The sequence below is a fragment of the Marmota flaviventris genome, chromosome 3 (genome assembly GCF_047511675.1).
Source record: "Marmota flaviventris isolate mMarFla1 chromosome 3, mMarFla1.hap1, whole genome shotgun sequence".
Lineage (NCBI taxonomy): Eukaryota > Metazoa > Chordata > Mammalia > Rodentia > Sciuridae > Marmota > Marmota flaviventris.
In genome coordinates this window covers 20,061,442-20,084,655 of record NC_092500.1, presented here as the reverse complement: position 1 = coordinate 20,084,655, position 23,214 = coordinate 20,061,442, and the positions used below count along the sequence as shown (strand labels likewise).

At 37.2% G+C, this 23,214-nt stretch overlaps 1 protein-coding gene across 9 annotated transcripts in view; it reads left to right on the top strand.

Annotated features, from left to right (window-relative positions):
• The window catches only part of Ano4 (anoctamin 4), a 310,833-nt gene that overhangs the window by 226,891 nt on the left and 60,728 nt on the right, over window positions 1–23,214 (top strand). For all 9 annotated transcript variants that reach the window (XM_071609597.1, XM_027928930.2, XM_071609600.1 and 6 more), the window contains 6 exons: window positions 766–872; window positions 8,627–8,682; window positions 11,092–11,213; window positions 13,546–13,680; window positions 14,744–14,840; window positions 21,061–21,121. In XM_071609597.1, coding sequence (XP_071465698.1) covers window positions 766–872; window positions 8,627–8,682; window positions 11,092–11,213; window positions 13,546–13,680; window positions 14,744–14,840; window positions 21,061–21,121 — 578 coding nt within the window. The remainder of the gene's footprint in view (window positions 1–765; window positions 873–8,626; window positions 8,683–11,091; window positions 11,214–13,545; window positions 13,681–14,743; window positions 14,841–21,060; window positions 21,122–23,214) is intronic.

Here is a 23,214-nt window from a genome sequence, read left to right as displayed (position 1 = left end):
TAGATTACATGACCCTAGAAACTCTGTCTGTTACCTAGTAGGGTAGGAACACCTACTAGACAGTCCAGTGTTGTGTATATGAGTGTGTGTGTGTGTGTGTGTGTGTGTGTGTGTGTGTGTGGCCTATGAGCCATTTGAAAGCTTTAAAGACTGGCTAGGCCACTGGTTAAATGGTTAAAAACATGTCTTAAGTTTATACTTAAGTTTATGCTACTGGGTTCCCTCCAGTAGAGACCATGGGAGAGTGAGGGACAGAGGTGATTTCCAAAAACTGGCCCCTCACCTCACCCCTGAGCCAGACCAGAGTTCATTACCGAACCTCTATATCCACCACTCAAGCCAGTTTCAAATCTAAAAATTCCTGGAGAACCACCTGATTATGACATGGGAAGAGGCAGGGGTAAAGGACATGGAGATAAAAAACAAACAAATCTTTAGTTGAATTTATTTCATGACCTTACTAAGCAAAAGTGAAAAAATAAGACCTATATTTGTTATTAGTTCGTTTTAAGGTTTTATAATTTCATTTATCTCCAGCTCCTTCCTGGCTTAATGCTGTTACTGCTCAGAATTCTGAGAACCAAAACTGCTTAGACTCATGGTCCTACTGCTTTGGTGCCATCTCTGGGCTCTCTCCTGCTGTTCCAGACATACCCTTTAGGATGGCTTCAAGATACCTCCATCCGAGCAGCACCCAATGATAACATATGAGATCTCTCACTGCCAATTAATCCTCAGCTTTGTGTTTTCAATGTGTATGTGCAGCTTCATCATCCACAACAAAGACACTTTCTTCAACAATGCCACAAGAAGTAGAATTGTACATCACATTCTGCAAAGAATAAAGTACGAAGAAGGAAAAAACAAAATCGGTGAGTGGCATATGGAGTATGACATACTACGTTTAGATTTGGAGATTAGTTTTCCTCCTTTGATTTCATTATTTTTGAGTCAATTCTAGAAATGCTTATCATTTATAAAACCTCCATTACTTTGATGAGTTGTTCGTAAGTGTAAAATCTTCCTAGCATCCTTATGTATCTTCTCTAAAAAGACATCATGTCATTAATCTAAGATCATGGAGAATTTCTCTCAATTCCACAAATATTTATGGAGTGCCTACCATGTGCCAGGCACTGAGCAAGGAGTTAGGGAGATGAGCACAATTCTACTCTGGAGATTTTGTCCAAGAGGGTAGAGGGAGAAAACAACAAACAGGTAAATATAGTAAGTAACATGAAGAAATTAAAATGGGTGGTTACAGAGATAGACTGGCCAAGCTAACTGAGATTGGGGTGGTCAGGGAAAACCTCCTGAGGACCTGAAATCTGAATTGAGGTCTGAGTGATAAGGAGGCAGCATGGGAGGATGGAAGGTTCCAGGCTGAGGGAGTTGTCACACTTAAGTTAATTCTCCAAATAATCACCTTCCCCATGAAACAGCCTCCACAATTTATATTTTAGGCATTTTTATGAGAATCTTCCCATATTAAATTACCAAATTTCCTGCCTTATTAAACAGGCAATTGTGTGTTAGAAAGGTTTGAGAGGCTTAGTCCCAACAAAGATTTTACTGATACTTTTAATAATGACCTATATCCGTCTGGGTTCAATAAAGAAGCAAAAGCACATATAATCTGGACAGGGAAAGTTTAATATAAATAATTAACTATGACCAGAGATTGGAGTCATGAAAGATTGGCTGGTCAAGGGAACGCTGAAGAATAGAAGAATAGTAGAGATTAGCAGTTTCCTCTGATAAAACTGAAATCCAGACCCTATTGGCAGGGGGGCAGCTGGGCAAAGGAGTCTGGTGGAGACCTGTTGGGGGGTCTGCTGTCTGGAGTACTGGGGGATCTGCCTACAAGGGTCAAAGAGAAGTTGCTCATTGGCATATGTTGCTCCAGTCGCGCTGCTCTGTGAAGCCACCCACAGAGCTACTCCCTTGAGGAGTGTCATGTGCTGTTGGTCACCACATACTACAGGAGCTGGGTGCTATAAAAATGGGTGCAGCAAAAGCCTGGTGAAAGATACCAGTATCAGGAAGAGGAACTCCTTCCTCCATCAGTTAACACATAGAGGTATTACCAGTTGATAAAGTAGAAATATTTACAAGGTCCAGCTCCATTACTGCAAAGCACACAATCAAGATGCATTTGGGGCTAAAGGGCACAATACATTGATAACTGATACATAATCTAATGCTCTCATGGGGCAAAGCTGAAGGATATATACATTGGAATCAGGAACCTCAGTGATCTCAGCAGGTTGGTACTCTAGGCCATATCTAGCAAGATGACATTTAACAGTTTGTAAATGTAAAGTCCTACACTCAGATCAGCAAAACAACTGCCCCAGTACAGTGTGGGAGAAATGTTTCTCAACAACATCATGAGAAGAACAGATTTGAGAGTTAAGTTGAATTCAAGCTCAGTGTGAGTCACTAGAATAATGAAGCTGCCAAAAAAAAAAAAAAAATCTACTTTGATCCCAAGCTGCGTAAATTAAAATAGAATAGGGAGAAATAGATAGCTACCTGGTCTAGATCCAAATACACCTGGAATATATATTCAGAGAAAGTTGGTGCAGGTGCATGTAGAGAAATAAACCTAATGTAGATCTTTCATAACTTGGATGGTGTTGTAGTTGAACACATCACTTTCTCTCTATGGAACTCATCCATCCTTAAAATATACCCTCTCCATAAAGTCCTCTGTGCCTATCTAACTTAAATGAATTCTTCCCTCTTCTGAATTCCTATGACAATTATTTTTGGAGTGTTTATTTGATGACTTTAATATTATACAACTCTTCTTTTATTGTCTACAATTGCTTTCAATGACATTATGCAAATCTACCACCTAAAAAGAACCACTGCCAACATTTTGCATCCAAAGTAATTTAAATATTAACTCCTACACTTTTTTTTCAACAAATTTGGATAGCATGTATACCTTTCTACCATACTTTATTTTTTTTAGTTATGAACATACTAGAAAACAAGTGAGTGAATATCAAATTATTATGGCAGTAGCTATTCTGGATTATTTCATAAAACACAAATAACTCAAAAGACAGCACCTTTACTAACACTGATATTAGCATTTGCAGTCTACCTTGCAATTCATGTGCCAAACTAGTATGCTGAAAAGTTACTACTGAAAACTGCTGGTCTAGATAAAAAGCTCCAAAACTATAAACAAGCTGTCTTATTCATCTTTTCATTATCATGATCTAGCACAGTGTCTGGCTTCTAGAAAGAACTCAAAAAATGCTTGTTGAACTGAACTGAAAATATTTTTTAAATGATTGCTGTCTCCCTATGAGTATCCTACACAATTGCCAACTGTACTGTGAGGCCATACAGCAATTATTATGGTATAATAATATTTGCATCTCAAATTGGGAGCTGTTTTTACAGTTAGACAAAAGGAGATAAAAGGGCAGAGACAGTGTTTTTTCAGTGTTCTGAAGGAGCACTGAAGTATAGTAAAGAGATTCTAAAAGCTTCTCTGATTTGATGAAATGAGGTGAAGGATTCTCTTTAAAACCTTCAGCACTTCAATAAGGATGAAATTGAAATATGACTAATTAGATATAACCATTCACAGAAAAAATTATTAAGCCAAGATTATGCATTATGATTAAAAATGTAGAGTAAAACTACAAATGGTCTCTTTACTTACTTCGTTGTCATCTTTGGTTTCATAAATTAACAACCTGGAAGTTGGAAAAAAATTCAATTTCTTGATAGAATTAATGTTTATCCAATGTTATTTTCTGCCTGAAACTTTCTGTCATCTTGCATGAGCCAACATTGATTAGAAATAACACAAAAATATTGATTTGTAGACATGATTCATAAGGGTGTTTTAGTGGAGTATAAACTGCCACTATGTAAGTTTTTCAAACTTACTCTTAATTTATTGCAACTGTGAAAATCAAACCTGGTAAAGCTCACTTTAAAATAGAGCAATTAATAACTCAACAAAGATTCATTGAGCAATATGTGTGCATACAATAAATCTTGAAAGGTATTTTCAAAATGTGTGTTTTTAAAAGTGAAGTTAGTAAAGTCGTAAACTTTAAATATGAGCTACTTTATCATTTTGCAGAACTTGGTAAGTTATGATAAACATAAAGGTTATCATCAGAGTCTCTTATTATGTCTCTGTGATCCTATTTTTTCTAACATCTGGGATATTTGAAATGTATCAAGGACATATATAGAATATTCAATAGATACTCCAGGAAATCAAAGCTTTACACATAATCAATAACTAGTTCATTAATTACAAAGATATTTCTTGAGGGCTTTCTCTGTGCTAGACAAAATACAAAGCCCCACCAATATTTATCTTTCAACTGTCTTTTTTGGATATGTACTATTACTGTCAAGCAGTTTAAATATATCAGTGTGTTGCTGTAATTTAAAGTACCCAAACGTTTGATTGACCCTCCATCAATAAGAAGGGGGGTCATGCTTGTAGGACTTTTCAGTTATGAAAACCCCTGGATTCTGGTCAGTATCTAAAATATAGAGACCATTCTTCTTATAGGCCACTTGAGAGATACCAATCTAACCATCATCTTTGAGGTTTGCTTTAGGAAGTAACATAAATCTTGACCTGAAAGTAACTTTAAAGAGCAACATGTTAAACTTCTACTTCTGGCCAAGGTGAAAGAACAGGCATGAGACTTATTGTCCCACCTGAAACAACCAAAAAAGGAAAAAGGTAAATTATATGACGCAGTTAGTTTCAAGACACTGAACATTAGGAAACCCAAATCAGGGATCCTTGGAAACAGAAAACAAATGAGCCCCACAACTGACTACCTTTCAATTGACAAGGAAGGAGAATCCAGGCAAAGCTGGGGAGATTTCAAGTTGAGAAGATGTTGCTGAGAGTCCCGGGAGACCCAGGCATCTATAGCTCACAGAACAAAGTTCTAGAAAGTAGAGTTTCCAAGATCTGCAGACATGACCATACAAAGGCACAAAGGTTAACTTCATTGCAGATTTCTCACTTTGAATATAATCAAATTAGATTACAATAGAGCAAATCTTTAAAATATTAAGAGAAAAAAAAAGTCAACTTAGAATTCTATACGGGTGAAAAAAATCTTCCCAAAAATGGAGGTAAAATAAAGAATTTTTCAGACATATTAAAACTGAAAGAATTCATCACTATAAGATTTCTCCTATAAGATATGTTAAAGATGTACTTCAGGAAAAAATATATAAATATTCTTATGCTTTAAATATCATTAGTAGATAACTGACCACTTAAATCAAAATAATAACACTGTAATGTGAGGCTTATAAAGTATGTCAAAGTAAACTACATGATACCAATAGCTTAAAGGTTATAAGGGAAGAAAAGCAGCCTCCAATTTCATGGGACTTTCACTTGAAGGTAGACTGTGATGAGTGAAAGATGTGCTCTAAACTCTAAATCAACCACTATCAGAGCAAGAACAAAGAGTGATGGCTAAAGAGCCGACACAGATAAATGGAATCATGAAAAATAAGTAGTACCCCCCCCAAAAAAAACACCCATAAAATAAGAAAAGAACAAATGGAACAAGTAGAAAACAGTGTGGTCACAGACTTGTATGTACATCTAAAACTATCAGTGATAAGTGGTCTAAAGACCTCAATCCAAACACCAGAGATTAATACATGGAATAAAACACAGTCTAAGTTATTACTTCCTGCAAGAAGAACACCTTAAATATAAAGAGACAAATAGGTTAAAAGTAAAAGGATTGGAAAAGATATGTTACTATAATGAAAAGGAAACTTAAGTGGATATACTGATGCCAGAAAAGTAGATTTCAAAGCAAAGAATATCACCTGGGACAAAGAAAGTTCATTTTATAATGATAAAGAAAGTTAATCTATTTCAATTCATTAAAAAGATGCAAATCATAAAATAAACAAATAGATAAGTTGGACTTCATCAAAATTAAAAGTTTGCTCTTTAGAGAAAGATTTTTAAGAGAATAAAAAGAGAAGCCACATACTAAGGAAAAAAATTCCAAAGCATATATCTAACAGTATCTAAAATATATCAAAACCTCTCAAAACTTGTTATAGATTTGAGACTGTAGCTCAGTGGCAAAGCACTTGCCTACCATATGTAAGGCATTGGGTTTGATCCGTAGCACCTCATAAAAATAAACAAATAAAATAAACGCATTCTGTCCATCTACAACTATTAAAAAAAACTTGTTATAAAAAATTTGTAATGGGCATAAGATTTAAACACATATTACAGAAGATATGTTGGTGGCAAACAAGCACATGAAAATATTTTTAGCAACATTATTCATGAGGGAATACAAATTAAAGCCACAATGAAAATCACAACACACACATTAAAATGGCTGAAATGAAAAGGACTCACCACTCCCAAGTGTTGATGAGGATGCGGGAGAACTTGAACCCTCGTCCACTGTTAATGAAAATGTGAAACTGTACAAACACTCAAGAAAACAGTTGGTGTTTTCTCAAAAAACTAAACACATACCTGCTGTATGATCTAGCCATTGCACATCTACGAATTTATTCAAAGAAAAAGTGAAGCCACACATCCATGCAAACTTTTACATGAGTATAATAGCAGCTCTATTTGTAATAGTCCTATGCTAGAAATACCCCAAATGTCCATCATCAGGAAAATATATAAAAAACTCTTACATACTCACATGAACAAATTGTTATATACCAGATGATGGAAGCTACACAGCAAAAAAGAGAAAGAAACTACTGACATTTATAACCGTATGGGTAAATCCCAAAATAATTATTTAGAGTGAAAGAAGTCAGATGAAAAATAGCAAATACTTATTGACTACATTTATGTGGAACTCTAGAAAATGCAGATGATTGATAGTGAGAAAAAGCAGATCAACGTTTGCATGGAGACAACGTGGGGAAGAACGGCAGACTACTAAGTGGCATGATAAAACTTTGGAAGTTTGATGAACATCTTGGTTGTGTTAATAGTCTCGTGAGTACATATGCCAGAATACATCTAATTATACACTTCAAGTGTGTTCTATTTATTATATCTTCGTTATAACTCATTAAAGCTATTCTTTTAAAAGATCTATGTATCTACCTACACTCCTATTTTATGGATGAGAAAATTGAAGCCTGAGGACAAAGGAACTTTTCCAAAGTCGGACCATTAGTCTAATGCAGAAGAGTTAAGTTTTTCTACAATGAAGCTTCTAGGTCAAAACAGAAGAGCTTCTGACTTAAAATTATCCTTTTTTTCTTTTAAACGACACATTGATCTGCTTCTCTCTGTGCATTCCCTTCTATGCCAAGCACTGTACTAGATGTGCTTCATTGTTTTTTGTTTGAAAACTAATTTCCAAAAAGCTTCTACATAGCAATGGAAACAATCAACAAATTGAAAAGACAATCTACAAAATGGGAAAAAAAATATTTGCAAACCGTATATCTGATAAAGGGTTAATATTCAAAATATATATGAAACTTACAAATAGCAATAGCAAAAAAAAAGATAACCTAATTTTAAAATAAGCAAAGGACCTGAATAGACATTTTTCATCTTCCTAGAGAAAATGTGCAAATGGCCAATAGGAATATGAAAATGCACTCAACATCACTAATCATCAGAGAAATGCAAATCAAAAACCACAATGATATCATATCATACCCATTAGAATTAGAAAAGCTGTTATCAAAAAGATAAAGAGTTAAATATGGTGAGAATGTGGAGAAAAGAAATCTCCCATACACTACTGGTAGAAATGGAAATTGGTGTAGTCATTGTGGAAACGGTATGGAGATTTCTCAAACAATTTAAAAATAGAATTACTATATGACCCAGCAATTCCACTTCTGGGTACACGTCCAGAGAAAGTGAAATCAGTATGTTGAAGAGACATCTGCACCCCTGTGTTTATTCAGCATTACTCACAATAGCCAAGATACAGAAACAGCCTACATGTCTATGGGCAGATGAGTGGATAAAGAAATTGTACATATACACAATGGAATGTTCTTCAGCCATAAAAAGAAAAAAAATCCTGCCATTATGACAGCATAGATGAACTTGGAGGATATTTTGCTGGGTGAAATAAGCCAAACACAGAAAGACAAATACTGCATGATTTTACTTATTGGAATCTAAACAAGTCAAACTTTTGGAAGCAAAATAGAAAAGGAGAAACAGGAAGATGCTGGTCAAAGGGTACAAGGTTTCACTTATAAAATGAATAAGTTCTGGGACCTAAGGTACAGCATAGGTGGTGATGGAAGTATTCATTAATTAGATTGTTGTAATCATGATAGCGTATTATGTATATCAAATTATCACACTGTACACTTTGAATCTATTCATTCTTGACAACTCAGTATTTAAAACAAACAAACAAAAAAAAAAAAAACAGATTTCCCAGCAATTGATCCCAATTACCTAGCAGATTGCAAAGTTTTCTTTTTAAACTGTTGGTCACCCCAAGTAGGTTTGAATTTTTTTAAAGCCTAGATTCTTTTTTTTTTCCAGAAAGTACTGATCTTGGTAGTCTTGAGAATTGTGAGGATCTAAACTCACTATTAACTGGAATGGGCTTATTTGTTGCTTTAGGTCTGAATCGCTTGCTTACCAATGGCTCCTATGAAGCTGCTTTTCCCCTGCATGAGGTATTGTGCTGCATTTTCTTCTTATCTTCCTTTTAACTTGTTACTAAAACTGGCTTCAAGGGACAGTCATCAATTGAGTTTGTTGCTATGGCTCAGAACTGTAGATATTTGCTTAGAATGAATTTGATTTGTTTAATGGGTAATTGGGGAGGGTCTATCTGCATTCTTTTATCTCTCCCTCAGCATAGATTTATTTCTCTATGTCTTTTTCTATAATTGAAAGAACACTTAAGAGTCACTCAGCATGAATTCAGAGGAACGGCTTAGGGACAACAAATCATGCAATTTAAAAGTCATTGAAAATTTGCATGAGGCACCAGACAGAGAGGGAAATGTTTTTGAAATAGATAGTCTTTGCAATAAATAAATTTGTAGGTATTCCTTAAAAGAGTGGTAGGAAGTCATTTTGCAAAGTTTCCAATAAACAAAGGGTGATAAAGGAAATTAATAGTATTGTATTCATAATTATAAGATATGTATAGATGTTGATATTTTCCTTATTTACTTCCTGGTCTTTGTGATACATAATAACTTTGATAAGCATAATGGTGATCATGCTTAATTTGGTTTTCCAGTAGATCTTGGATTATCTAACCCAGAATTCTATACCTGAGTTCTCTCATGATTATTGAGAGGTTATTGTCATTTTCACAGTGTTAAGCTCTACCATGTACCATCACTATAGGACACAGAAACTACAAGACAAATGTCCTAGCCCCAATTATATGCAAACAAATTAACCAGGTTGAAACTGTTTGCCAATAAACTTTGGAGGACAATTCCCCCTCTCCATAAATGGCAAGTCTTCCCAAAATGTACTTTTCATTTGGCTTACAATTGTTTTTCTCTTGATTTTGAACACTAAGAGGATGTCAAAGGTGAGGTAGAATTTTTAGAACCATAATTATTAAGAAAACTAGAAGCTGTGGTCTGAAATGCTATTTACAGATGACTGAGAGACATTTTTTTTTTAATGCTTCTTTTAGGTTGACCAAAGCAATCATTTTGACACAAAGGTTTACAGAGGCCACATGCATGTATTTCTGAACTCTGAAGACAGATTTTCCCCCAAAAGTTTCTGTGTAGCTTCCTGTAGTTATAGGCTGGCTTTGCCTAGAGAATGTTTCTATGGGTACCACATTCTCCCCACTCCAAGCCATTACCCCTGGTATATATCCAAGTAATGGTGGGCAGATGTACAATGGCAGGGGAGTAGATAGCCTGGCATGAGGACATCCAAGCAGAGGCAGCTACAAAAAACCCACGGAGTAACTTGTGGGAGTCTCTACAGAGTAAAGCCCTACATTCTATGAAAAGAAAATTTCCAAATTTGTAATAACAACCACAATAATAATACCATTACTGTTTTAAATTTTTTGGGTGGAGGGTAACCAGGGATTGAATTAAGGGGCACTTGACCACTGAGCCACATCCCCAGCCCTATTTTGCATTTTATTTAGAGACAGGGTCTCACTGAACTGCTAAGCGCCTCGCTTTTGCTGAGGCTGGCTTTGAACTTGTGATCCTCTTGTCTCAGCCTCTCAAGCTGCTGGGATTACAGGTGTACGTCACCACGCCCAGCTCCCTTTTTAACTTTTTGCTCTCAGTTTAATTCATTTATATTATTCGGCCTCACAACCACCTTCACAGGCAGGAAGGACAGGTATTGTTGCCCGTGTTCCATGTTACAAATTTATTTAAATAGAGTTTGAGAGAAAAGTTCACCCTCCTTGGAATCACACAGTGAGTTGGTGGTTGAACTGAGACACACCCACTTTCCTTTATTCCCACCCCTTTATTCTTTCCATAAAGAATGGGCTTCTCAGGCTAATGTGAATAATTCATTTGCCTCCGAAAGTTTATTTTCTGTTGGTCAAACTACCATTGCCAGGAACTGACCTCAGAAAAACAACCAGCTCTCTGGCCCTTGGTTCCCTCATTTGTTGAATGAGGATGTTGAATTTGATTTGAATGATTAGAATCCCAAGGTGGCTTCCAGCTTTCACATTCCAGGATTTTCCTGTTGATCAGGCTGTGAAAAGGCTGTGGCTATGGCTGTTGATACCAATTACTTTACCTTGAGTGAAACAGGGAAGAGATCTAACCACGCTTGGGCAGTTCTAAGACTTTGGGAAATCAGGACTCAAGAGTATTGAGGGGGCTTGTCCATGATCTCCTACATAAAAAGCAGTGGGACTGAATCCGAGCTCAGTTCAAACCTGCCTGATGTTTACCAGATGTCATTATCAGCAAGATGACATCCAGATTAACCAAACCATGTCCCTTTTAACAGAGAGGGCTGCTTTTTCCTTCTTTTCACCCCTGTTGCTACTCCTGCTAATGTTACCCTCAGCGTTTCCTTGTGGCTGTGTGGATATCCCCTCATTGGCAATGGTGCTTTTATCCCAGGGAAGTTACAGAAGTAAGAACTCCATTCGAACCCACGGAGCTGTGAACCACCGGCATCTACTCTATGAGTGCTGGGCTTCCTGGGGCGTGTGGTATAAATACCAGCCTTTGGATCTTGTCAGGTGAGTTTTTAACCAGCTGCAAATAGAAAGTCTTCACTGAAAGATGAGCCATCACGGAGGGAAAAAAAAAGGTTCCGAAGTGCAGAGTTCTTGCTGCAATTGCACTTCTTCCCTGAGGGTAGAGAACACTGGTTTTCTGGGTAAACTGACTTTCCCTCTGACAAGGTTGGGGCCCAGGAAGGGCATAGGAGATGGGCAAGGCTGCCTGGGAGACCACTTGAGGAGCAGGTTACCCTTGTGACTGCCATTGACAAATTGTCCTATAGAGAGGTAATACTGCTTACATGCATTAATCACAAAGTGGAATATTGTTGAGTATCCCTGATATAAAAATCTAAAATCCAAAATGGCCCATATTCCAAAATTCTTTGAGCACTAACATGATGCCACAAGTGGAAAATTCCACACCTGATCTCATGGGATGCATCACAGACAGTCAAGATGTAGGCATAGGAGCAGGGTGGGGTGGCACATGCCTGTGATCCCAGCGGCTAGGGAGGCTGAGACAGGAGGATCGTGAGTTCAAAGCCAGCCTCAGCAATAGCAAGGTGCTAAGCAACTCAGTGAGACCCTGTCTCTAAATAAAATTCAAAATAGGTCTGTGGATGTGGCTCAGTGGTTCAGTGTCCCTGAGATCAATCTCTGGTACCTACCACCCAGAATGTAGGCATACAAAAAAAAAGATTGCACAAAATTACCCTCAGACTATGTTTATGAGGTGTATATGAAACAAAGGAATTTCATATTACACTTAGGTACTGTCTTCAAATTAACTTATATATTTGTATACATTCCAAAATTTAAAAAACCCGAAATATGAAACACTGTTGATCCAAAGCATTTTAGATAAGGGATACTCAACTTTTACCATGTAAATAGCACATTCCAATACACTTCAGCCTTATTTTAATTTTAATTGAAAACTACCAGCATTTAAAATTTGCTTTAATTACAGGTCAGAAAGTATATCAGCTTTTAATATATGATAATTGTGAAGTGAAAATGTATGTTTTTAAAAATCATATCTTCCCAACCTTCTGCCATAACAGCCCTATTCTCTGACATCTCATTGTTTATTTAGAGACTGGTTATTAAGGTTGACTAATGACCATCCTCACTTCATGGATTCCTCATTAATGAGAGTGTCATGTCTCATTTCCTAGACTAGCTGGATGTGTTTCACTTACACTGGGGCCCTAAAAAGTGAGCTCTGTGGGAAAAACAAAAAGATAACCATTTCATCCCCCTGAGTAATTGTTCTTCCTAAGAGAGCCCATATTACCTTGTTGCCAAGTGCTTGCTCCTGATGCTCCAAGGACATTGACGAATTGTGTACTCTTTTTTGTGTTGGTAACAAATGATCCAGATGATCTGGATGAGTTGAAACTATTTTCTGAGATGAGATAATTTTCCTTTGACCAGACTCAATGCATGAAGAATAGTGAGAAAGGAAAAAAAAATCTCTTCCCAACCTCAGTCCCATGTTACAGAATTAGATTGATTAGAAATTACAGATCATTACTATCTCCACCCATGACAGTGTTTTGATCAAGATTTTACAGTTACTCAATGAGTACTAATTAGCTGTTCATTTTATTTCTAATACTGTGCTAAGTACTGTTGACAAAGATAAATGGTCTCTAGTGTTGAGAAACTCATTTTCCTTCAGGCAAACGGGCCCTGCACTCTTGAGATAATTAGAAAAATACCAGACCATCCACGATGAGGTAACGTGTGTGAGGGAGGCTCTAAGTTTTACTATTTGGAAAAATGGAAGGGATGGATGTGGGTCAGCACCCATGTGGAAATCTCTGAGAACTGAGTCCTGGAAGAGCAGCAGGATTTATGTCGGCAGAAACAAGAGGAATGAGTAGATGGATTTGTGGAGCGTCTCAGGAATCTAATCTCTTAAATACTTCTTGTCCTGTAGATCGTATTTGCTCCAGACCTCTTGAGTCTAACCACCCCCTAAGATCCCTGCATCTCTTCTGCTTCTCCCTTTACCTCCACCTATTACCTATTATAACAGGCGTCCCCTACTTTGCCTCCCTTTTCCTACTCTGGCCCCTTCCAATCCAATCTGTGTTCTCAGAACATGCTTGTGTATAATCCCACTCTTGGATGGAAGGGCCAATTCTATTTCTGATATAAAGTAAAAGGAGAAGAAATTAAACCCCAAGCCTAGATTGGATCAAATGTTCCCTTCTCTTCGCTTACCTTCTCTGCGTTTTATCAGGAAGGCCACTACAGTGTAAAATGACTGAACAAAGTGTTCCAGTGCTGAACTTCACACACTTGACTGTAATTTCTAAGTCTGTCGTGCCTCACACAGGCGGTACTTTGGAGAGAAGATCGGGCTGTACTTTGCCTGGTTGGGCTGGTACACCGGCATGCTCTTCCCAGCTGCCTTCATCGGATTGTTCGTCTTTCTGTACGGAGTCACCACCCTGGATCACTGCCAAGTCAGGTACGGGGAGCTCTCGGGTGGGCCTGCCTTTGCTGAGTATTTAAAAATGGTTCCTTATGCTTTGGGGGTATTCACAGACTGGAAACACAGCTTTTCATTCCAACTTCCTTCCCAATCTTTGATGGAAAACCTCAAAAGGCTCAATTCACTGCTTGTCTCCACCCATTGTTCTTGTTGCAATGGTCTTCAGCTATTATGGAAGCAAAAGTTGGCTTTATAGACATAAATACACACACCTGGAGCAAATCACTTTCATTCACTAGCTAAAAACTGCTCTCTTCCTTCTTTCACCTGTCCTAAAACTTTTACCTACTTCAAATAATGGCCTTACAATCCTTTTTCATGAATTCTGATTTTTATAAGGACCATTTAAACACCTAGATCACAAATACAGCTCACCAACTTACCAGTGTCCTGGGAATGGTTCATGGTCAGTCATTGTTTCCTTGGTTCTCTCACCAGAATATAGTTTAAGATATTCACAAAAATCTTATTGCAAAACTGGATGGTGACCTTAAATAATAAATGTATCTTTTAAAAGTGATCACAAAAATAAAAGTGAGTGATTGAGTCTCCTCCCTACTGAAATATTTTACTTACTGAAATTATTAATGAGAGATAATTTTCTCCCAGGATTAAGGTCCCAAGTTATTTTTATTTAGTCCTCCATTTTTAGTTTTGTCATGCACACAGAGTTTAAATTAGGCACTTTTAGGTATCTTGTTGCTTCCATAATTCATTATGAAATTGCTTCAGACCTAAGAAATTTTGTGAAGAACTTTTATATAATTTGGGGTATGACCACCGATGTTTTGTTTCATATATTTTCCCAAGTGTAACATTAATATGTAAAGCCAAGAAACAGCTTCATAAATAAGTAGGTTTATCAAACTATTAAACTGTATAGGAACTTATTTATATAAAAACAGAAAAGACTAAGAAGGTTCCAAGAGCAAAAATTTAATCTACTGAATTTTATCAGTTGAACATTTTAATGAATTTGCAGGAGAAAAACGATGGTCCATGTCATCAAAAAGCAGTATTTTCCTGTTTTCTTTTCCAGTAAAGAAGTCTGCCAAGCTACAGATATCATCATGTGTCCTGTGTGTGATAAATACTGTCCATTCATGAGGCTGTCCGACAGCTGTGTTTATGCCAAGGTAAATCCAAACAGGCAGCATATTAGGTGGATTGAATTTGACATACACCTCCCTGAGGGACCGTGAGTAACTATATTCTCTGTCATTTCCAGTCTTTCATATGCAAGCTAATGTTGTAGGATACACTTATCGCCATCATTCAGTAGTCTAATGCAAACATCTTTTTAAATGGACATATGTATTTGTCGGCTCTTGGCCACTGTGACCAAAATACCTAACAAGAGCAACTTAGAGAAGGAAAAGTTTATTGTGGTTCACAGTGTCTCAGGTTCATTCCACGGTTGGCCAACTCCATTGCTCTGGGATTGAGGTAAGGCAGAAGATCATGGGGAAGGGCATAGTGGAAGAACATTTTTCAGCTAATGGCAGCCAGAAAGGGGGATGGGGGCAGAATCTAGGGATAAGATATATAATCTCCAGGGGCACACACCCCCCCGCCTTGACCTACCTCCTCCAGCCATGCCCTACCTGCCTGCAGTTACACATAGTAATCCATTCAAATTGTTAATCCAGCCAATGGGTTAGTCCACTGATGAGGTTACAGCTCTGATAATTTATTGTTTCACCTCTGCATATTCCTGCTTCGCCTAACATGAACTTTTCAGGTGATACGTCATATTCAAACCAAAACAACATGTATTTAAAAGATATGTTTCTAGGTATCATCACAAGAAGCTACAGCATGGCACAGTGCAAAGAGAAAAGTTCAAATTTTTATTGTTATTTAAAGTAACTTATTTGTATTATTCATGACACATTGAGCAATGATATAGGTCTCTCATAATATTGTAAATTCTGAGAGAATTGGTGTGTTTTGTGTTGTTTTGCTCTTGTAATCCTGTCCAGTTCTTTTTACATTTAAAAATATTATTCTGAGAAGGTGTGAACAGGTTTCACCAGACTGCCAAAGGGATCCATGACAGCAAACATGACTAAAACCCATTCTCTAAGTATTCCTTTACTAATCCAGGACCCTGGCTATTCTTGTGTTATTATTGGAGACTGTCATGAGCAAGTCTTTTCATTAACATAGACCAAACACATTTGTGTCTTTCTACAATGTCAGAAATTATTGAATAATAAATTTACAAGCTACACCATTTTCATCAGTGGCAGTTCACTGAATACTTGTGAGACTTACCTGGTAATCATAAGCTGGGCAATCACAGGTTCTTTTACTCCAATTTTAATTTCTAATATCTATTAACACTCAAGTCACACATTACACTTTACACAAATATATGTGTGTATATTATATATATAATATCTCTCTATATGTCTATATCTGTATCTATAGATATAGATATATAAAAGAAAGGCTAAGAAAGGATTAAGGGTACCACAGGGGTTCAGGAGGCTGAACTAAGAGCAAAGGCAGAGAGAGATACAAATGTGAAGAGTCACCGTAGATGGTCAGATAAGATTAGGAACTAGCCAAAGAACTTGTTCAGGGTGCAGAGCTGTCAAAGTGCAAGAACTTATTCTAGGCCAAGGTCCAGATGAACAGCAGTATCAGCTTGGAGTGGGCCATGTGTGGTCATCACAGGCAGGAGAAATCACTTTCTACTAAAGCCCAGACAGAGATGGAGGTTCATTGCTGTGGCAATTTTCCTAGGCAAGACTTGTGACCAGTGGCCAGGTGATGGGTCAGGATGCTGCCTTATCCAGTCTTGGGGTGTCTCTCCTTTTATGGGTTTCAAGTGAGGGGTTTGCATCATTTGGTGGTCTGGTATGTTCAATAAGCTTGTGGGACTGGTTTTTTCCAATGTGAGTTTGATATGCTATACCCATGCAACTGTGTGCTCCTGACTAATTTGATAAATTCACAGGGGGTCATTCTTAATAGCATGATTGATTGATTTATTAGTTTATGCCTTATGGTTGTGCCAGGCAGATGGTGGTTGTTTACTTGTACAAACGAAGTGTGGAATTATCCCAGCTCAGCACTTAAACTCAGAATGGAGTAGCTAATGGCAAACTACTGCTTTACAAAATGGAGTCACAAAGGTCTACACACAGCCTAAAAACTGTTCTGTACATCATGGAATAACTCAGGGAGGGCTCAGCCTGCTCTCCACAGGGACACATGACATACATAGGTTTGGATTTTTAACCGCTCTCTGCTACTTATCTGGGAACAAGTTATTTAACCTCCCTGAAGCTGAGCTTTCTCATCTATAAAATGAAGAACATCAGGTTTGTTTCACATGTTTGTTTTAAGAAGTGAGGTAAAAAATATACTGAGCATAATGTCAGTAAATAATAACTGCCATCATTTCCCCCTTTCTCATCATTATAGTGAACAAGACTGTGATTCACAGCGGGCTCAGCTGCTTACCTCATTGACCTTGTACATATACAGCTTTTCTGAAACTGAGTTTTCTCATGTATAAAATGCAAGTAATACATATCTTCTTTCCACTCCATTGGCATGTCATGACTGAAGAAGACAGTGTATGTGAAAGTGCTTTGAAAAAACAACATGGCACCATTATTTCCATCAGATTTTTGTTATGTCCCTTTCTCAGGCTATGCCTTACTTTATTATTGGACACATTTATCTAATCCCAAGAGGCTTTTTACCTAGGGGCAATGTCACTAATGGAAAAAAAATTAGCTGGAGTTTGGGTTAATGAACTCTTTTTCCAAGAATCACTGCATATGGATTTGCCCAAATTCCAGATATAAAAGAGTTGGCAGATTTTATTGAACCTCTGCAATTACTGCAGCCTGGATCTATCTCATTACTCTGTTGGTCTTGCACATTTTTGTTCCTTTTAAATGAGAACATTTGAAGGGAGCCCAGATCCCGCCCATCCACGATGTCTTTAGCACTGCAGGTGGCTGGTCCCTGTGGTTCAGGGAACCACAGAAGTCAGTTGTGATTTTAGAAAGATTTAGGCTTTTAGTATGTGTCACTAGGAACCAGAAAAGCACAAGACACTTTCCTATCTTTGGTATATGAGAACAAATTTAACAGAGTAACCTTGGAAAATAGAGATTTGGTGAGGATCAGAAGTTCTTTCAGTAATAGAGTTTTATTTAAAGGTCATGAGATAACCCTGAATGACTCAGGTTTTAAAATTCTGTTTTGGGGAAATCTCAGAAACAGAAGCTGAGTTTCTTTGGTTTAGGATTTTATTTATTTATTATTTATTTAATGTAAAGTTGTGCTTGGGTGAAGTTCTCTTTAGGAGAAAACGTTAATAATTCTTTAAAGGGACCATCATGAATAGTTTAGAGTACTTAAATTATATAGGGGCTTCTATTAGCAGTTAGTCTGCCTAACAAATTATCTAGAACAATAATAATTTTAACAATAGTCTGTAGTTATAATAATAACTAGGTAACCCACATTTATTATTTCTAATTCTCATAGGAACTTCAAGGTAATTATTATTATCCCCATTTTACTCGGAGACCCAGAGAGGTAAAAACTATTCATCCGTGGGCATACTACATTAAGTAGTCAGGCCTTGGTTTATCAGACCCGAAAGCATATCTTCTTGACCTCTGTGCCTCACTGAGTTGTAAGATGTTTCGGTTCTGAATCTAACATGTGTTCTTGCCTTGAAACATAACAAAATGAAGAATGACAGAATTGAGATGTCCTAGGTTTCCTTTAGAAACATTTTATTACAGCCTGACGTGGTGGCGCAGGCCTATAATCCCCGTGACTCAGGAGGCTGAGCCAGGAGGATTGCAATTTGAGGATAGACATAGCAGCCCAGTGAGCTCTTGCAATTAAACAAGATCCTCTCTCCAAAAAATAAATAAATAAATAAAGGGGAGGGGAGGGTTGTTGTTGGAGATGTACTTCTATCCCAGGTATAAAAAAATATTATTAGAAATGTCAGAGTGGGGCTGGGGTTGTGGCTCAGTGGCAGAGCACTTGTCTTGTACATGTGAGGCACTGGGTTCGATGCTCAGCACCACATAAAAATAAATTAACAAAATAAAGATATTGTGTCCATGTATAACTAAAAATATTGTAAAAAGAGAAATGTCAGAGTGGTTTGATGGGACTTTAGGTGCACATGAATACTGGATGGAACAAGAAGATGGTTGCAGCTTTTTATGAACACAGGGCCTCTCAGCCTAGAACTGGCCACCCAGGTCCCCAGGGGTCTCTCTCTGCCCACCTGTGCATATGCATATGATCATTCTGTGGATGAGTTGTCTTCACACAGCTGACTGCTGTGATTCTAGGTTTCTTCTTTTATGTCCTTAAGCATATTTTTTGTGGCTGTTTTAAATCCTCAATCTGTTGTTATAGAATGTATGCTAGTTCAGAAAGTGTATATTGCCTAGTTGAGAATTTTTTTTGGGGGGGGCAATTGTCTTCCCCAAATATTCTGTTATTTTGGCCTGTGGGCTAATACATCTAGAACAGTAAATACTTTGAAGGCCAAAAGCCATGCCCTTGTCTGTGGGTCCTGGTGAGTTACAGAGAGGACAATATGGCCCAGGTACCACTGTGTGCTGCTTCTCTACCAGAGAACATTTATGGTCAGTTTCATTTTAAAACCTGTTTAAATGTAAGAAGAATTGGGATAAGCACTTTCCCTTGGTTGATTGTGATCCACCATCCCTGGGTTTTAAGAGAGAATGGACAGCTGACCAGGCAGCACCTATTTTCCCAATGCCCCAGCCAAGCAGGAGGTTTGGCTTATTATAACTTATCTGAGGGAGGGAAACTAACTGTCCAAGGACCACTTGGAGGCAAGAGCATAATGTACATATTTTTTCTAACCTGTGCTCTCACTCTGCCACCTACTGCCCCCCACATCACCACCATCACACACACACAACATCCTTCCAAGGCAACTTTCTGCTTTCCCTAGGTCTTTGTTTGTTTTCTTTTGTTAGCATCTGGAATCTACTATCCTGCTTTTCTGTGGTCTATTTTGGCAGAGGGCAGCATCAGCATAGCTAGCTTACCATTTTACTAGGAAACAGAAGCCCCTGTTAGTACCCCACCCGTTCTGATTTACCTACTACCAAATTAATAACACAAGCAGAACATTGTCTCCCTCCAAATGTTTGCATCTCTGTCCTGAGGAAGTATTCCGATTGGTTCTATTTTGAGCCACATGCCTTTTGGGACCAGTATGAGAGAGATCTGTTACCTGGAGAAAGGAGAATAGAGGCAAAATGATCAGGGCAGCCAAAACCAATGACAGCTACAATTCATTCCAGAACCTAAAATAATGGTACAAGTTACCACTTCTACGAACTTATCAGATAGAGAGCATAAACCAACTACGTGCCACCAGAACTTTCAGGCATATCCCTCTGGAATATGAAATACATGGGCTTTAGATGTTTGTCTCACATTAGGTGTTTGGATGCTTCCTATCTCTCCTGTGTTCAAAGAAAGAGAAAGTTTAAACTTTTGGTATAATCTGAAATACTTTATGCTCTGAAAACATGAAAAGACCTGCTAATACTTGGCACATTCTCCAAGGGACACTAAAGTATACTTTATAGGGAACTATAAAATATTTTTTAAAAAGGCTATGCTTTATGAACCTATCAGTTATCATTTCAATTTGGCGTGGACATTGGTATGATTTATACTGGAGGCAGAAATGAGCTTGGCAGTTACGCAGTAAGAATAGATATTTTTTTTGCTTTTCTGCTGTGGTGTTTGCAGTAGACTATATTATTCTAGCGATAAAGTATTGCTAACTGTCTTTGTGTTGTGTGCAGTAGGTAAATATAGTGATTACTGGAGGCTTTAATAAGGGTGGAAATGGATTTTGTTAATGTTTCTGGTCTCTTGCCTTTATAATGCTGAAATCCACAGAGAAACCCAGAAAACATTTGTTCAAAACTATACAAACAAAATAGCCATGTTTTTGAAGTGAATAAATGAAGCATTAAAACAGAGCTTGGGGAGCTGGAAACCTTTAAACCAGCAATAGCAATACCTTCCTAGTCCTAAATATAGCTATATTCATATTCATATGCATGTATAAGAGTTTTTGTAGTGCACAAAAGGGAATTCTTAGTAGCACCATAAAGGAACAAATTCTCTCTTCCATATCAGAACCATTTCAGTTTTAAAGGAACCCCTTTCTTTTTTATGGTCCAAAGGAAATATCCACTGAAGAATCCCTGCTAAACTCATCATAACTATTTTTATATAATTTGAAAAAATGCAAATTTCCATATCATACATGAGAAATTAGCCTAACTCTGATTGTATAATTTCCAGGTGACCCACCTTTTTGACAATGGAGCCACTGTCTTCTTTGCTGTTTTCATGGCAGTCTGGGGTAAGTGTTCTACAACTATAATACTTGAGTTTCCCCCATATAGTCTCTGATATGTTCCTTTAGAAGTCTTGTTTTGGATGTGAAAGAAAGAGGCTTAAGTAGATTTGGTTTATTTTTCTATTAGCAACAAAGTAGTCAATAATTCAGTTGTTTAATTTTTAAAGCAATATTATAGAGGAGAAACATGTCTGATTTTTCTTCTCTTAAACCTTCAACAATTTCATCATTATTCTCTTAGGATAGAATTCACCTTCTGATGGAGACAAAAATTAAGGTTATAGTATACCAAAAGGTATACTATACTATAATGAACACCCATCTCAGTATGTAAAAGACTTTCTAGTGGAAGTAACTAACGTACAAGTGCCCACCTCTGACTTTCTTCCAGATCTAGATGAAATGACCCTCTCTAAACAAGAGCTATTCATAAGAATGAACTGAGTCATTTGATACCTGTTTAAGCTACTAGCACCAATCCACCAGATATAATGGAAACATTCAAATCCTTTTAAAAAGCAGGACTCATTTGAACTCTTAATTCCTTCACTTACTAGGCTGTATTATTTAGAGTCAGATTTTCACCCTGTTTCATAATAAAGTTGATTTAATAATATCTACATTATCAAATAATTATAAATGGTATGGAAAAATGTCTGGACAATTAATAGAAAACAGTTAATATCAGTTATGTTTGCAGAGGGAAATTCATGGAAAAGTAAGTAAAGTGATGTTAGCCTATATATTTTCAGTTTGATTTGAATTTTTTAAATTATCATGCATTTATTCTACAACTTAAAATGTTGAAAATTGATGATATTACAAAATCCTACTAACTTTTAAGATTAGTCTCATGTTTTAGTTGTGTCTGGAATGAATATCAAAATCTTGTCCATTTTTCAAGGCCCAGCTGAAATTTGTTCCAATAAACAGCAATATCTTCTTCCTTTGAACTTCTAGGGGATTTTGTTTATGTCATTCTCAGGAACTTATAATTATTTGAATACACAACTTCTCTTACCTAATAGGTTCTTAGTCCTAGAGAAACATTATTGTCATTGAAGACTTCATGCATTCCTTTTGGAGACAAAAGGATTCAATATGTATTTCTTGGGAGGGTGAATGGATGGATGGATGGATGGATGGAAAGAAGAAAAGAGAGAAGAGGAAATTGAAGAAGTTAACAAAAAATATATCTATGATACAATGAATGACTTTAAATGGTCTTTTTTGAGAAGTGGAAATGTAAAACCTTGTTCCCTTAAGGGAGCTTACTCTAGAGATTGTCAAAAGAAAATCATTCTACCTATCTATTAAAGGTTACATGTTTTGTGATTAACCCCTTTTCAGCCAAGTAGGCATTTGACCCAAGATCAGTCAAAACAGGTGGATGAGTGGCCTGAGAGGCCTGAGGTTCTAACCAGACAGGGACTTGTAGGGCCACCCAGGTTCTTCTTCTCAAGAGTACGAACTGGGTTCGTACTTGCTGTATATAATTACAGCAAGGGAGTTTGCAGCAGGAATTGACAGTAAAAGATGTAAGAGATCAGAAAGAATGGAGAAAAAGGGGAAGAGATTGACAAACAAGGTAAAGTAGGAACCAGGAGGAATTATGAGAAGGTTGAATTTATGAGAATCAGAACCTAGAAACAGGATAAAGCAAAGAACTAGTGGAAAAGATAAAGAATAGAGGATGCAGAAGCCAACTGGTAGTTAACTGATAGAAAATGCAGACAATCCTCCGAAGGTAAACAAAAAGTATTATCAAGTTATGTTATCAGTGGAGTGTGGGATTGAAGATCCAGTCTCTTGTGGCTGAGATCACTTAAGTCTTCATTCCTGTAGGAGTCCTGCGTCATTCCTGCAAAGTCCTTGATGGACTTTGTGAAAAGCTCTCACTATTTGTGTTCCCCTTAATGCAACTGTGTCCCTTGCAAACAAAGCAGGCTAACCATAATTGAGCTTAGGCTATAGGACTGAATTCTCATTCAGATCAAGAATGTATATCTTGTTTTTCTAGAGCATATCAGCATTAGTACCCATGATCAAGAAATATAATAGGATATCCAGTGCTTACTAAGCTTTGCCACCACTAT